Source organism: Homalodisca vitripennis, chromosome 5 (assembly GCF_021130785.1).
Source record: "Homalodisca vitripennis isolate AUS2020 chromosome 5, UT_GWSS_2.1, whole genome shotgun sequence".
Taxonomy (NCBI): Eukaryota; Metazoa; Arthropoda; class Insecta; order Hemiptera; family Cicadellidae; genus Homalodisca; species Homalodisca vitripennis.
Window position 1 is genome coordinate 162,006,457 of NC_060211.1, and position 17,561 is coordinate 162,024,017.

The 17,561-nt window shown below is 32.5% G+C and overlaps 1 protein-coding gene across 1 annotated transcript in view; it reads right to left on the minus strand.

The window, feature by feature from the left end:
• LOC124363067 (adenosine kinase) overlaps window positions 1-17,561 on the minus strand; it is a 43,834-nt gene that overhangs the window by 13,969 nt on the left and 12,304 nt on the right. The window contains exons 2-3 of the mRNA XM_046818150.1: window positions 8,551-8,758; window positions 6,863-6,998 (exon numbers count right to left, since the gene is read on the minus strand). Coding sequence (XP_046674106.1) covers window positions 6,863-6,998; window positions 8,551-8,758 — 344 coding nt within the window. The remainder of the gene's footprint in view (window positions 1-6,862; window positions 6,999-8,550; window positions 8,759-17,561) is intronic.

The window sequence follows — 17,561 nt, forward strand, 5'->3', positions numbered from 1 at the left end:
AAGGGGGCGCCGCGCCGCGGCTAGGAGGTGCCTTACTCATAGTCAATATTAAATTTGTAAAACAAAATTTCAACGATATTCTACTATATACATAAAAAACCCCCAATCCGGTGCCTTAACCCTCCATCGGGCGCTTAAAATTAGAAACACTATCAGGCGCTCACGGAGGTTTCCTCCAGGTTAGTTAATAATGGATATTATAGTCGTTTAAACTGTTTTTATTTGTTTAAATATTCATACTGATTTAATTACAATGTAATATATTCATTTTTAGAATTTAAATAAAAATTACTCTCTTATGTAATGAATTTTCCAAATAAGAATTTCGAAATTAAAAAAAATGTTATTGTATAGTAACAACATGATTTATTTTAAGGAATAATGCAATTAATTGTAAAAATATTTAACCTTCTGTAATAATATATGGAAATTAACTTAGTTTTTAACTTCTTACAAAAACAACTTACTTCAATTCTTGAGATATTATACAATTGTAATGTCAATTATTATTCTAAAATCAAAAATTTATTCTTTACTAAAAAATGTTTAACACTACACAAAGTTTCAAAACATTTTCCTTCTGGTTCTTATAACGACAATGTTCACTCCATAAACAGTACTAAAATGTTCCCTAGCACACTGGTACTGTACTGACAAGTCTCTCGTCTTCATTCTCCATTTCACAAAATTCAAATAAAATATATTGTAAAACTTAAAAAGAAACCATCACAGATCAGACATTTAGGCGCACACGGATTATTACTCCATAAAAACTAAACACTATAAGGCGCTCACGGAGATTTCGTCCAAGGACTACAAACACGCCATCGGGCGCTCACGGAGGAACCGTCCAGTCTCGCACGGAAGTAGACCTCATACTGACAGATTTTGACAAAGATAAGCGGGAGGCTATTGTTTCGCTTCCCCGAAAGATGCTCGTGAAGTACATTGCGGGACACGACTGCCAACATCAGAAAAGTAGTACTATTTTTAATAATAAAAAATACACGGAGGAAAACTCCGTTTAGCGCCCGATGGAGGGTTAATATTTGTTAAAAAGAACTTGGTTTGAACCATATACTTAAAAATACTGTTTATTTTTAGTAAGTTAAGTTAAGGTTAAGTTTGGCAACACCGCGCGGCAAAAACAACTTAGACCATTTGGCAACACCGCACTCGCAACTCCAACTGTCACTGTCATTGCGTCTACACCGTCTCGTGTGTTTAGTGTTTGTAGAGACAAGAGCTGTGAAATTAAGCGAATGTGTACGTGAGAGGTGAGCTTCGTATTGTATTAGTACCTACATATACACAAGCTACAGACATGTGGTAGTTAAATATGTGTTGGTTGTCATATGTATTGGTAATAATTATGTAAATGTTGTTACGCCCAAGGTACTATGTGCACTCTAGCTTGCATGTCGTAGCGTAGGCATAAAAACTACGCAACATGTAGACCAACAGATTTAAACATTATTTTTTAATTTCATTTTAAGTAAACAAGCATAATTTTTTGAAGAAGTTTCATCTTATTTCAGATTATTTTATTAAAATGTCTAAGAAACTATCAGGTGCTCAGTGACGAAAATTAACAAAAGACAGTGAATTAGCTCACAGTGCTCTTTTAAGTAAAGTACCCAAGTTGACAAAATTCTTCACAATAGCTGAGGGCATTACCCAACAACCTACTTCATCTTTACTCGCTACTTCAAATACCCAGGACTTCGACCATGAATGTGAACAAGACCTAATTTTAACTGAGGTAGAGGAGACTGCTGAAATACTGAAGGAGGAAACCAGTGACAAGCTTAAGAAGGGAACTGTTGAAATGTTAAACTACCAAAATAAAATTGTTCAAATAACCTGTCAACTTGGCCTGAAAATTTAACTGTCAGAGAGAGTGATGAAATCATAACAAGGGGTGCTCCGTCATTTAAAAAAGTAATGATGCAAGTAATGATTCTTGCTCTTCTGATGCAGTGTTCTGCTTTCCATGTCGTTTATTTGACAATAATCCACACTCAAGTTTTGGCAAAAAGCAAGGATTCAATAATTGGAAAAAATTTCATGAGCGAGCTTCATCTCACGAAACGTCATCTGAGCATTTTAAATTTACCCAGCAATGGATTGAAGCTGAACGTAGAATCAACCAAAATGCAGCAATTGATACTGAGCTCATGGGCCAAATACAAAGAGAAGCCGAGAGATGGCAAAACATACTAAGAAGAATTATTGCTATTATTATTTACTTAGCAGAACACAACTTGGCTTTTCGTGGAAACTCAACAAAACTTTGTACAAAAAATAACGGAAACTTCCTTGGCCTTATCCAGTTACTAGGAGAGTTTGATCCGGTTATGATGGAACATTTAAGATGCATTGAAGAGAGTGAATATCGAGTTCAAATGTTAAGTGTCAATATTCAAAATGAGTTGATAAACTGTCTGGCAAAGGAGGTGAAAAACAATATAATCGAGAAAATAAAGCTGTCACGGTACTTCTCAGTTATGTTGGATTGTACGCCAGACGTAAGTCATAAGGAACAAACATCTCTCACCATTCGCTATGTTCACGAAGAAGAGGAGATCGATGGTGAAATTGTTATTGAAGAAGGTTTTATAGGCTACACAATTACTGAGGAGTCAACAGGGGAAGCATTAACTCAATTGTTAACAGAAGAGGTAGAGTTATGTGGTTTAGACATGAGTAACTGCCACGGGCAAGGGTACGACAATGGCGCAAACTTGGCAGGAGCTAAAAAAAGGGGTCCAATCACGAATATCCTCAGAATATCCTTTAGCTATATTTACACCCTGCGAATGCCACAGCCTCAACTTGGTTGTTCCAGATGGAGCCAGATCATCCGTCAAGTCTACTCTACTTTTTGGAATCCTTCAAAGGATTTACACTATTTTCGCATCATCTCCAAAACGTTGGTGCGTTGTCGGTGACCATGTTAAAGGTTTAACTTTGAAAAAGGTTTGTGAAACAAGATGGGAGGCTCGAATAAGTTCTGTATCTGCCGTTCGATACCAGTACAAAGACGTCCTTGACGCTCTTGTAGAACTGAGTGAAACTGTCAATGACCCTACAATCTCATCTGAAGCTAAATCCCTCCAAATTCACATGGAAGACTTTTCATTTCTGGTTTGCCTTATTGTTTGGCACGATGTTTTGTTTGAGGTAAACTTGATAAGTAAAACCTTACAAGGTAAAAGCACTGATATTGCTTTAACATCAAATCTGCTGCAAAAAACTTTACAGTTCATAGATGATTTTCGTAAAGACGGTTTAAATGACTCAGTTTCAAAAGCCAAAGAGATTTGTAGTGAAATTGACGTGGAACCATTGTTTAAAGAAAAACGCCAAAGAACAAAAAATAAGCTTTTTGATTATGAAAGTAAAAGTGACTACAAAGCAACCCCAGAAGAAGAATTTAAAAGAAACGTTTTCTACCTACTATTGAACATTATGCAGGCTTCCCTAAAAGAAAGGTTGATTCAGTTTTCAAACTACAACTTGAAATGGGGGCTCTTATACGACCTTAAACAACTCCCTCACGCAGAAGATATGAAGGAATGTTGTGAAAATTTACAGAAACACCTATCGTTTGGGAAAACCTCTGACATAAGCGGAAAAGAACTTTATCAGGAACTCCTTCATGTCAAAACTATTGTGAATGAAGTAAGCCTAGCTAAGGCAACCCCATTACAAGTTTTAAAAGTGATTAAGAAGACAGACAGAAAGGACCTATACACAAACTTATGGATTGCACTTCGAATCCTTCTAACTATTCCCATATCTGTTGCCAGTTGTGAAAGAAGCTTTAGTAAGCTTAAATTAATAAACACCTACTTGCGTTCTTCAATGTCTCAGGAGAGACTGTCATCCCTTGCCATGCTGTCTATTGAAAATGAAGAATGTAAAAGGCTGAAGTTAGAAGACGTTATCAAGAAGTTTGCTAGTGCAAAGGCCAGGAAGATTTCTTTTTAAAAATAAAACTATCTCTGTCAAAGGTAAATAATAGTTATGACATTAAGATTGAAATAGTTATGCATTGCGTTTATATCTGTTACTACTATTAATAGCCCTAAAGTTCCACAAAAGTATTGTATGCCAAAGAGCCAAAGTAATAATTTCTTTATATCTATGTATATAGGTCTATTCAATATTCTATTATCTATTCTAAAACATGTTTAAATGTACAAATATAATATATTTGGTATTTTGTTACACACAGAAAACTGGAGTATTTATTTACATATAACAATATCCAAAAATTCCTTATCACTTGGTATGGCTGTACTGACGAAATGTAATTTTTATGTGGGGGGCCCCCAAGGCATGATTTGCCCCGGGCGCATTAAATACTGGGGACGGCCCTGCTTACGGCCTTTACTCCACATAATATTAAAAACTGTATAATACATCTGTAAAAGTCAAAGTCAAAATCTCTTTATTTACACAGTCTTCAAGACTAGTAGTGGCGTCAACATGATATAATGGATATAAAAGATACAGTAACTTAATTTGAATACAGAAAATAAAATATAAATACATAAAAAATGATGGAATAAAAAGTAGTGACTGCTACCTAGAAAAGTGCCACATAAATATCCATTCATAGATTGAGTGCAAGTGTGTCACAGACAATGAATCCCATTGTGCAGTGCTCACAACAAACACGACCTTTAGAACGACCCTAGCCCTTCTGGCCACTTAATTATTACATCCTAATTTTTCTATAAATAACGACTGCACACATACGGCTCTTAAAGTAAACGAATAACTGTAAGTTTGTAAAGTAAACGAATAACTGTAAGTTTGTATTGACCGACTTTGTCTCTTGTTCTGCTTCATTGATGATGTCTGTCAATGACCTTAGCTTTCTGAGGATTAAACAATAATCGAGAAAAGGCAGCCGGCCACTTAAGACATCCAAAGGTCAAGTAGTAATCTAGACAACTTATAGAGGTCTCACTTGGTAAACAATACAATACACCTGTAACCTACTCGTTGGTTATTTAGAATATTAAACACTACACATTACTAAGATGCTAATTAGAGATATAACAAACACAGTTAAATCAACGATATCAGCTACCAAACGATTTACTCATACACAAAAAACAACTGGAAACCACAATAAACCTATTTTTAATATATTTTTTTGGAAACTAATATAACAAGACTCATGGAAAAACATTTATATTGAATGGTGTTATATAATTCTGTCACAGAGTAACCAAAAAAATAGAGCAGCCCCACCAAAATAGACTAGTGCATCTGAACCCCTCCCTCCCACCACACGCCCACCCAACACTGATGCCAGTTTTAAATGTACGGAAAATTACTGATCTGTCTCAACATCTTCAACAAATATACATACATTTGATTTCATTCACCTGTATTGCATACATATAAATTAAGCTGACAGTGTTTATATGACTATAGCCATGTCAATGATAAGGCAACACTGCTTCAAATGCCATCCGACTATTTTTTGGTATTTTGTTCTATAAACAATACTGGTACTAAACTGTTGTGCATTAGCAAATTACTTTTCCTGAGTTCTCCAACTTTCTAGACAAAATCAGCACTTGTCTTTTAAATCAAATGGCTGATTTTGAGGATATTTCCTTTGGCCTATAATTTTTGAGTTTTACAAAAATGTTAGAATTTGATATTTATTACAATTATATAGGCAATACACTAATTCTTTATATTAATATATTATAAATATTCAAACGTCTGTGCATAAATAAAGACATTAAGGTATCTGTAACATCCATGTTTATGGATATTTATAAAACACAATATATAATCATCTACTTGTACTATACTAGAATTACCAAATATTATGTGTTTTTTTTCTTTAAATTTAGTATATAATTTTTAAAGTTTGGAGTTTTGTGAACTAAACAATGTTATGGATGTCACATCTTGGCCAAAGTACACGATCAATTTCTTCACAAGATTGTAATAAATTTTTTTGTAAGTTTAACTTTTATCCAACTTTTTGTACTAAAATTCTAATCTTCAGAGAGCCTGCTGCAGACAGAAATACAAGACTGTGATTGATTGCACTGAATAAAAACAACATTTCTTGGCTTCTTAGGCTTACGATGCTATTGCCTTTCAATACAATAATATGTATGAAACTTTGAATAAGATATAAGAAACTTTCATTTTAACATGATTTCTATTGAAGATGGCACTCCACAGGAAGGCTAAATATCTCAAGTTTATAATTGTGTTAGCTATGTTTTGACATACTGTGAACTGAAAAATTTATGACAGTTAAAATTAATATTGTACATATTTACTCAAATACATTTATGACACTTGATGAAAGTATATATATATTTGTAAGAATAATTAATTCATATTTATAATATTAATTCATTGTAAATCATTCTTACTGAAACAATTCACTTTTTCGATCACCAATTTTCTCTTTACTGTCCATTGTCTCACCAAAATTTTGGAAAAATATGTTGTAAATATAATTTTAGTTGACAGAAAATTATGTGTGAATACAAAAATTCAGTACATATCATACTATGAGAGTAGACCATATACTACAAGTGGTTATAATTAACATTCCATATATTAAATTTCTTTATCAAACTCTATAATTTCATGCAGATACTCAATGACAGGGGCAGGAAGTCTCGGGAAGGTTCTTGCAAAGCAAATGTTTCTTGGGATTGAAAACGTTACTGTGTCTAAAGAATGTAATCCACAGTCTGCTATGAACTATCTCTGTTTGCGTGAATGGCCAGCAGCCCGTACATAAGGTAGGAAGGGCAGACGAGTGGTAGGGCTTACATGTGGCTAACTGACGAGAATGTGGCCTCACCAGTGGGTTGCTTCTCATTGTACTGGTACTGGACATCAACACCGTCCTCCGTCGCCTTCTTCACCAGGATCTCCCCGAACTCATCCCGGCCGATACAACCGAAGAACACACACACCTTGGGCTTACCCAGCAGCCACTGGAACAGTTGTATTCAAGGTTATTCAAGTGTCTCCCTGGCCAATTACAGCGGCACTAGAAAGTCTGATTTGTCTAGAGGACACGACTTGTGCCACAGTATTATTTAGTTCTCACTAAAAATTAATAAGTTATACCAATATACAAGTGCTCAATAGTACACAAAATAACGGGGGGGGGGGGGGGTTTAAGAGTAACCACAAATTTACAATTTTAACCCTCTGAGTGTACAATACAATGAACTATTATTAGTTACTTCATAAATTTACAAAAAAGATTTAACAGTTTTGGATTTTATTTTGAAATTTTTAGTTCAATGTAAATTTAAGTAATAGAACAATACTTTATAAATTGAAACATTTTATTTATTGACAGGAATGAAAACATTACAGGTACAACTCTATACCCAAAACCAAATAAACGTTGATTAATGTTATCAACAAAATATTATTTTAGTAAGTTTTAGCATTTGATCAATAACAGGTCTAAAAGTTTACCTAGTGGTCATTTGTATATGTTTATAAAGCATACAAGCAAAGAGAACCTAAAACAAAATAACCAAACGAATAATTTGATAAATTAATGTAATTTTACTTAAACAAACAAATTGTAGCAATGTTCAAACAAAAGAACACACACAAATCTTATTGTTATTGGCATGTGTGTTTGCCCCTTCACAAAGAATGAATTATTGGCATATGCTACAAATAAAAACAGTTTTCCGCTTTTCTCTTTCACTTGTATTAATTGAATCATAAACACAATGGTGTATACTGCATACATGTGTAGAAATTTATCATGCATGAGCCTATTAAACCTGCATTTAATAACAGCTAACCCACACGCTTTTGACCAATAAAAATTATAAACAGTCTTTCTTAAACTATTTGTGAGTAATGTTTTTAAAAGAATTTCCCAAGGCATGTACAAACAATGTTGTACTGATATTTTAACCCGTTATTAAAAATTAATAGAGTGCTTATTTTTTATTACATATTTTAATTTATTGATTAATTTTAAGTACAACAAATACAAAATATTTATTTTATAAGCAAAAATTTACAAAAATAAATGTTTTAAACTGATTTTTGTTGAATTCGAAATGGGTCTTTAAATTAATGAAAATTGAGGTTCAACACTTTTTCAGACATTACTTACACATATCAATTCATACTCGTTTGTGAATGCCGGTTTTAGCAGTTTTTTACAATATGGGAAACCTTCAAGTAAGGAGTTGCGTAAAAATCTACATCGTAATCACTGCACTGGCAATGCAATTCTAAATGCATATTATGCTTCGAGCAAACTACAAAAGTCAATTTAAGCCAATCAGCATGCCTACACCAACTAGTGGCCAAACAATTAACTATATACTGATATTTATTTTGCCGTTTTCCTGTTAGTCGAATCGCCATCCGTCAAAGATCAAAATAAAACCAACTATTGTTGCACAATGGATTAACTCATCAGCGACCAACTAACGCGGCAGAAGCCATTAAAAGCGGTAGGTGATGGAAGTTTTGAATCATTTAAAGAAAATTTGATTAACTGACCTGTGCGACCCTGAGAGCGTTCTGAGCAGCCCCCCCAGCAATGTACTCCACCTTATACTGCTCCACCAATTCCTTGTACAACGGCATGTGCTGGTCTTCGGCCAGGATGGCATCGTTGGGCTTCATGTGGTACTTGGCCAGTAGGTCCCCATCCACTGCGGCACTTATGTCCAGCAAGGGATTGCACATACCCAGCAGCATGCCTTCTCTGTAACATATGATCTTTCATTGAGAAATACACATAGTTCCGGAGTAAAGCTACATGTACTAATCCTTGGCCAGCGTAGCATCGTTGGGCTTCATGTGGTACTTGGCCAGTAGGTCCCCATCCACTGCGGCACTTATGTCCAGCAAGGGATTGCACATACCCAGCAGCATGCCTTCTCTGTAACATGTTATCTTTCATTGAGAAATACAGATAGTTCCGGAGTAAAGCTACATGTACTAATCCTGGGCCAGCGTAGCATCGTTGGGCTTCATGTGGTACGGTCAGTAGTATTTTAACCATTTTAATGCATAGCTAATAATACCTAATGACAATTTTGCCTTGCATTATATTAGTTAAAAACTTACATCTACATTATTTCTCGGCCGACTTTGATCTTTTAGGTATCAAAATGTTTGTATAATTAGTTTTAGCAACTTATATTATTCTTTTAAAAATGTCATAATCTTATTAGTTTTTACGCTGTTAAGTTTAAAAAATTAAACCGTCTGCCATCTTGAAATCTGATATAATATAATATTAATTTTTCTCTTGAACTTTAAACTATAATAAATGTGATTGTAACAAATTTGAGTTTTTTTAAATAAAAAACATAACTTACAGACAGACGGTAAGCATTTCTGATCTATATTTATTCAAATTAAAATTCAAAACTTCTTTATTCATAAGTCAGTACAGGTATTGTACATAGAATAGTGTCAAAATTATTGTGTCACATAATGTATACATTTATAGAATAATACAAAATACAGTGCCAGTTATCTAATATAAAAGTAGTCTTAATCTACGGTAATAATTTATTAACTGTAGATAATGCATTTTTAATTTGTTAGTTAGGTTTTTATTTAGTTAATATTGTCTTATTTATTTATATGTTAAGTGTATCAAACTATCAAAGTTGTTTATTTTTTGCTACTATATTAAATGTGACAAATTAAGTTAAAGAAAATTAAGTAACTATTATACACGGCTCAAAAAACTCTTTCAGGCTATAGAGGCCTCTTTTTATTAAATACTGCTTCAGAAGGACTTTAAATTTATTTAAATGTGGCTCTGATTGAATACTAGAAGGCAGATTATTATAAAATTTTATACCCATATATGAGGGGTTTTTGCAATAAAATTGTAAATTATGTTTATCTAAGTACAACATGTTTTTTTTTCTTTTTGAATATTGATGATGGTGTCCTAGTTTTAAATGGTTATGAAATGTCTCTTTTTTGTTTAAAACAGTTTCAAAACCGTAAAGACTGTACACAGTTAGTACTCCTAATGTAGAAAAATACTGAATAACTATGACCCAATCTTAAAATTATTCTTATGGCCTGTTTTTGAGTCTTTAAAAATAGAGTCCATATTTTTATTTGTAGTCCCGCCATAAAGGCTTATGCCAAATAAAATTATTGAATTATAGAATGTATATATGCCAAATAAAATTATTGAATTTTTTTAATTAATTTTCAGTGTTTTTGAGCTGCGTGTCAAGGACATTTTGCGAAGGGCATACAAACCAGATGATATTCTTGGCAATATCATTGTTACATGATTTGTCCAACTTAGGTGTTGGTCTATTACCAAACCTAAAAATTTTGAGCTACTGACCTGTGATATGGTTTGGTCATCTAATTTTATTATTGGGTTATACGATTTTCTTTGTTGAGTAGAGAAAGTGATAAAATTAGTTTTATTTGGGATAATATAAAGTTTGTCCCTTTTCAAGTAACTATTCATGGTGGAAATATTTAAACTAGATAGAATTTCGCTTTCTTCTTTGGAGCTAGCTGATATTTTTAGATTTGCATAGAAAACCACTTGACTGTTTCCCTCTAGTTGTGGTACACCTTTAAGGTAACAAATGAAAAGAATTTGACCCAAGATTAAGCCCTGGGGCACACCAAATTTAGTAGTCTTGACTGTTGAATGATGTATACTTTTGAAGTTCTTTTTATTTAAATGTGTAATTTGAACAAATTGTTTCCTATTTAGCAGATAGGATTCAAACCAATTATACACAAAATTTTTTACTCCCAAATTATGAAGACGTTTTAGCAGTATTTCATGTTAAAGCACGTTCATAAATTTTTGAAAATGCTGGCAGTAAGGCAATTGGACGATAATTATCCATCTCATTTTTACACTTTTTTTGTGAATGAATTTTAGCTATTTTTAATTGTTCTGGAAATTTCCCTGTAGTTAATGAGGAGTTTAATAGGTGCAATAGTGGTTTTAACAGAAATGTCAGATTTTTTAATAATGGCTATTGGTACATCGTCATACCCATAGCTGTATTTGTTTTTCAGACTTGAAATGATTTTATCTAGAGTCTTGTAATCAATTTCCTTGCACCGGAACAGCTTACTATTACTGTGATCTTCCTCAGAGGTGTTTTGAGAGCGCAAGCTCTTTTGTAAATTTTCATATTTTGTAAAATGATTAAGAAAAAGTTCACTTATTTTATCAGGATTAGTGTATAGCTCTCTTTCATTACTAATTGTAACGTTTTCATTTGTTTTGTTTTTATTTCCAATCTCTCTATTAATAATTTTCCAGGTATCACCTATCACATTTTTTTAATTTAGAATTTTGTGATCATAGAATGCTTTTTTGTTTCGTAATATTTTTCTTTTAAATTCGATGTTTTTCTGTTTTATGCTATCCTGTATATTTTTATTTTTTTATAGTTGTGACAAATTACTTTGAGTGATCAAGTCAGCATTATCCAATTTCAGGTCATCTGTAATCCAAGATTTTTAGTTGACATTTTTCCTAACTAATAATTTGGGGAAACAAATATTAAAGTAATATAGGAAAATGTTGTTAAACATTCCAATTTTATTATACACATCAGAGGTATATGTATCAAGCCATGATTCATTACTCAGAGCTATCAGATAATTTGAAATAATTTATTCTGAAAAATGTCTAGAATATTGAAAAATAAATATGTTTCATTTTTTGTTCTCATGGGCACCTATATTGATTTCGATTAATTGAGCATCACGATCGGATAGTTGTGTATTAATACCAACTCTCTTTATCAATGAAATATCAATGTTAATAAAAGTGTTATCAATAACAGTTGCTGATTGTTCTGTTACACGGGTTGAAAAGTCACAAGATAATAAAAGCCGTAGGTGGTTAGTATGTTACTTACTTCCCTACTAGTACATGTATTCTCAGTTATATCTATATTAAAATCTCCAATAATCATTATATCCTTAGAATCAGAATTATGTTTATTTATAATCATCAAGATTACAAATGGTGTCCACGTTTTAAATAATTACAATAGACTTTTATTCCGAGGTGGCTGGGTCAGGTGGTTCTGGAATGTTCCTTGTAGGAATTCCTCGAGAGAATAAAAAGGTCTATCCAATAGCCATTTCTTCAACGCTGCTTTCAGTGAGGAGCTTCTCTTGTGTTGCAGTTCTTGTGGTAGCCTATTGAAGAATTTCCTGCCGATGTACGATGGTTTAGATTCATACAGCTTCATGTGGTGTGCTGGGAGGTTGTACAGTGCGCCATTTCTGGTATTGTGACTGTCTCTATTTCTTGGCAGGTATTCTCCATCGACATGTAACACGACTTCTAATATATACAGGGAAACAACTGTCATAATTTTTAGATTAATGAAAGCATCTCTACAACTTTCCATGTGTTGTAAGTCTGCCAGGACTCTGACTACTCTCTTCTGGTGTGATCAGAATTCTTATTAGATTTGTGGCTGATGTGCCACCCCACACCGCAAGGCCATATCTCAGCTGGCTTTCAAAAAAAGAGAAGTAGGCAGTTCTAGCAGTTTTAGTGTTGCTAAGGGATTTTATTTGTTTGATCATAAACATACTGGTGTTAAGTTTTTTGCAGAGGGAATCTATATGTGGTGTTCTGGTCATCTTCTCATCAATTGTCAGTCCCAGGAACTTAACACTTGTCTCCATTTGTACTTCTGGTATAACTTTGACTTCAGATGCTCGTCTTCCAAATGCTATCTGGCTGGTTACCTTCCCCCTTGTCACTATCTGTAACAAATCTTTCAAAGAAGAAAAATTTCCCTCAAGACTGAAAATCTCAAAAATCTATCCCAAGTTTAAACATGGTGAAAAGTCTGAAGTAAGCAATTACAGACCAATCTCGCTTATTTCAACTTTTTCTAAAGTCTGTGAAAAAATTGTGTTAAGGAGACTGCTCGATCACTGCTTCAAAAGCTACCTTCTCAGTGATTGTCAGCATGGTTTCACCACAGGAAATTCTACAACCACAGCAATGATAAAGAATCTTATATTTAGAACAAAGAGCTTCCAAGATTAAATTTTGTTTGTTAACCCTTTCCGTCCCAGCGTCCGGATTTCCGGACGTTCGAAAAACATCGCAAAAATCCCGGCGTCCGGTTTTCCGGACGTTAAGAAAAAAAATTTTTTTTAATGTTTATTAACTCGGAATATTTATATAAATTATATATAAATGTTCGGAATAACATATACCGTTGTAAAAACATCGATTTATTACGCTATAATGTTTTATTACTGCACAACAACTTATTTACTTCTTTCTCTTTGTGTTGCGTCATCAACTGTGTTGAATTTTATCAGCAGTATTTGTTGGGTTTCATTCCAGCTTGTTGTTGAGAGGGGTAATAACATAAGTATTACAAGTAAACCAAAAATGATAAGGGAGTACAAAGACTTTATGGGAGGGATTGATAGAAATGATCAGATGCTATATCATTATTTCAATGAAAGGAAAACCATCAAATTTTGGAAGAAACTTACATTTAATATAATTTCTAGAATGGTCTTAAATGTATATACATTGTACAAAAACAACACAGATAATCCTGTAAGTAGGCTTCAATACATATCAAACTTGGTTGATGAATGGGCACATGTGAGAGGAGTAGGCCTAGGTACTCAACAAAATGAAGCCAGTAATGAAAACATCGGTGGTACAAAATCATTTTTTGAAAAAATACCACAAAATAAAGACAAAAACTGCTGTGTGTGCAATGCAGAAAGTACAAGAAGTGGAGGGAAAAGAAAAAAGTCTACTTTTATGTGTGTTAACTGCAAAAAGGGCCTGCACACTAAATGTTATCCTTTCCATAGATGTTTGTAAACAAAAACAAAATTTTATTGACGGATGGTAATTTTTAGTTTTTATTTTGTTAGGATTAGGAGTTTTTTTTAGTTAAAAATATGAAATAGTTCATTGTTTGCCTATTGACATTCAATATATTTGGTTAGAACTATATGTTATGTAGAAGTGGAACATGATATGCCATATTGTTGTTATAACTGGGGAAAACTCTAAACTACAGTGATTTAAAAAAAAATCCAGAACTTTTTTATTTCTCAACATATCAGTGTGAAGTATGGATTTTTTTGAAGACTTAAATATGGTTTTGTCAAGTGTTATCAATCTTGGTTAAATAATTTTTTGACGCCCATCCAAACCGCAACAAAGTAAAAAAATCCTCAAAATATTTTTTGGTAAGTACATATTATTAAAAAAAAGTTATTGTAAATATTTGCATGTTCTTTTATATTTTATTTTATAGTATATATAACATGTTTAGGAAGCTAATAACACTTAAACTAATAAATTTGCTTCATAAATAAATTTTTTATGGGTTTTCTAGTAAAACACGACAAAATTAACTAAAAGAGCCTGGGAATTTTGGGTATGTCATTAGTAAAAATACTTAGGATTTTTAGAACAAATTTTAAAAAAGTGTCTGGGATGGAAAGGGTTAATAAAAATACACTCATTTGAAGTAATTGGTGATCTATAAAATTCCAACAACAGCATTTTTCTATTCTTTTCTACATATTCCACCATACAAACTTCAAAACTTTGTCTTCCATTTGCTCTGAAACTATTTTAAGATTTACTGACTTAAATTTTAAAAGGGTTTTCTTTGTAAGAATCACTACACCTCCTCCTTGGAAGTTTTCTCCAGTGTAATAAGATTTTATATCATAATTTTGATTATTTATGTGGGCTATTAGACTTGAGCTCACTTTATGTTCAGTGAGAACTCTTAAGTCTGGATTAAGATTTTCTAGTGTGATTTCCAATGATTCTAGAGCAGAAGGAAGATGTCTAATATTTTGATGCAGTAATTTAAAACGTTTAGTTGAAACTAAGCTAGCATTATTTTTTTCTGTATTTATGACTAAAAAAGAGTTGTTTACAGAGGTTGACTTCAGCTGTGATTCTCCTGTATCACATGACACACGACTAACCATAGTAATATCACTACACTGGCTGATGGGTTGAACTTACGTCTCACTGCTTGTTTGTTGAAAGAGTTGGTAGGTTATATTCTAAACACAAAGAACAAATTCCCAAAATATTTCCGGAGACTTAGTAAACAACTTGTATAATTCCTGGGTAAAAAAACTGCATGTAGTTCTTGGGATGAGGAGTAAAGTCTCATTTGCTAAGGCATTTAGTGGCAGATACACATGGTGTAGTGGTAAGAGGCTCAAATCCCAGATCCAAATATGCAATGACTAGAATAGTGCCAAACTACTTGGAAAAGAAGTAACTCTGAATATGAGCGTGTTCATTAATGAAGTAATTATTTTTATGAAACTTTCTAATGGTAAATTTTATTTAAAGACATTAATAGATGAAGGAGGAGGAGCTCTTCTTATTGGAAATATCAATTTTATATTATTTTACAAAAGAAAACTCACAATTCTTCAATAATTTTTTATTGGAGTGTTAAAATACAAAAATTATTGGAGAATTGTGAGTTTTCTTTTGTAAAATAATAGAAAATTAATAGATGAGTCTAAACATTCTTTTTCACAGACCGATTTCTTTTATTACATTAATTATCGGAATTATACATTTGAACTTAGGTGAGTAAAAATAAATAATGTTGCATTAAAATGAAATTTACTTTGGAATCCAGATACTAAAACTGTCTTGTTCACATTTACACTTACTAGCCATAGAGGTAGGATTCCTATCACTAAATCAATTTGCATGAAGACAAAGACATCAAAAGAAGATAAGTTAGAGAAACACAACTTACATATTTGAACAATGTATCAATTATTCTTAAAACACATACATACAGATTGTCTTTCCTTATTTAGTTTGATAAGGATATAAGTAAATCTCTAGAAAGAAACAATTTAAATTGAAATCAATAATAAATTTAAATTTTTATACTTAGAGGACAGAGATATATATAGGGTGTCCCAGTAACTCTCTGGACAAAGGTGTACATGTTTAGGTCAGGACAAAAATATTTCACCAGATGAACATGGGTCTCTGATGCTTAGTTTCCCATCTGTTTGTCTGTATGTGTTGTTTTTATTTGAAAAATTAATATCTGAAAAACTACTAAGTTTAATTATACCAAATTTGATTCAAACGTTTATGATAACAAGGCTAATTACAGAAAAATTTTCATGAATTTATCTTTAATATTTTCAAAATGGCGGCCATTAAAACGTTTAAAATCTTAAAAACCAGCAGTTTTTTCTAAGAATTAATAACAGCTTTTAGGGGATGTTATCACAAATTTAATGTAACCAACATTATTTAAATCGAATAATAAATCATTGATTTAGAGCAGATTTACTGTGACAAGACATGACCCACATTGAGGTACTCAGCGAATAGCCAACAGTATAAAACCGAATAAAGGGCAGCTCTTAATGTGGACCACGTCTTACCACAGTAAATCTGCTCTAAGTTAATGATTTAATATTCAATTTAAATAATTTTGGTACCATTAGATTTGTGATATCCTCTAAAAACTGTTATTCTTATAGTTCTCGAGAAAAACTGCTGGTTTTTAAGATATTCAAAATTTAAAAGTTCTTATGGCCGCAATTTAAAAAATACTAAAGATAATTTCATGATTTTTTTTCAGTAACTGGCCTTGTTATCATAAACATTTGAACCAAATTTGGTATAATAAACTTATTAGTTTTTCAGATATTAGTTTTTTTAATAATAAACACATACAGACAGATGGGAAACTAATCATCAGAGACCCATATTCATATGGTGTCAAAATATGTTTGTCTTGACCTGAGCATAACATGGTATACCTTTGTCCAGAAAGTTATGGGACACCCTGCATATTACTATAAGTGTATACAAATATCACTAAAGTAACCACATAATTATAATTCAGAAATCAGAGATTCTTTATTGATAATCTTTAAGACTACAAGTAGCGTCAATGAAAATAAGATGTACATAGTTGTTAGTTAAGTCTTATTATAAAGAGTATTAGTGGTCTTGATTGAGTTGCCTCCAAGAGTAGAATTCCTCTATTGTATAGATGGTTCTCTGTAGTAGCAAGTTCTTCATTTCTGTCTTTATTTTCTTGAGATTATCTTGATTATTCTTGATTTCTTCTGGCAGAGCATTAAAGAGTTTCTTCCCAACGTAGGTAGGTTTTTTCTCAAATAAGGCTGTTCTGTGAAGAGGTAGTGGGAAGTCTTGACCATGTCTTGTATTATGCTCATGGAGATCACCGTTTCGAAGAAGGTCTCTTGTTTGGCAATACAATATTGTTTCTATTATGTAAAGAGATGTTACCGTAAGTATTTTCAATTTTTTAAATGTAGCTCTACAACTTTCTCTAGGTCCTAGGTTGCCCATTAAACGTATTGATTATTTTTGGATTTTGAGGACTTTTGAACTTTTGAAAGGTTGAGTTTTGTTGTGCTTCCCCATGCTGCTATTCCATACCTAAGATGACTTTCAAATAGCGCATAGTACGCTATTTTAGTGGATTCAAGGTTGCTAATTGCAT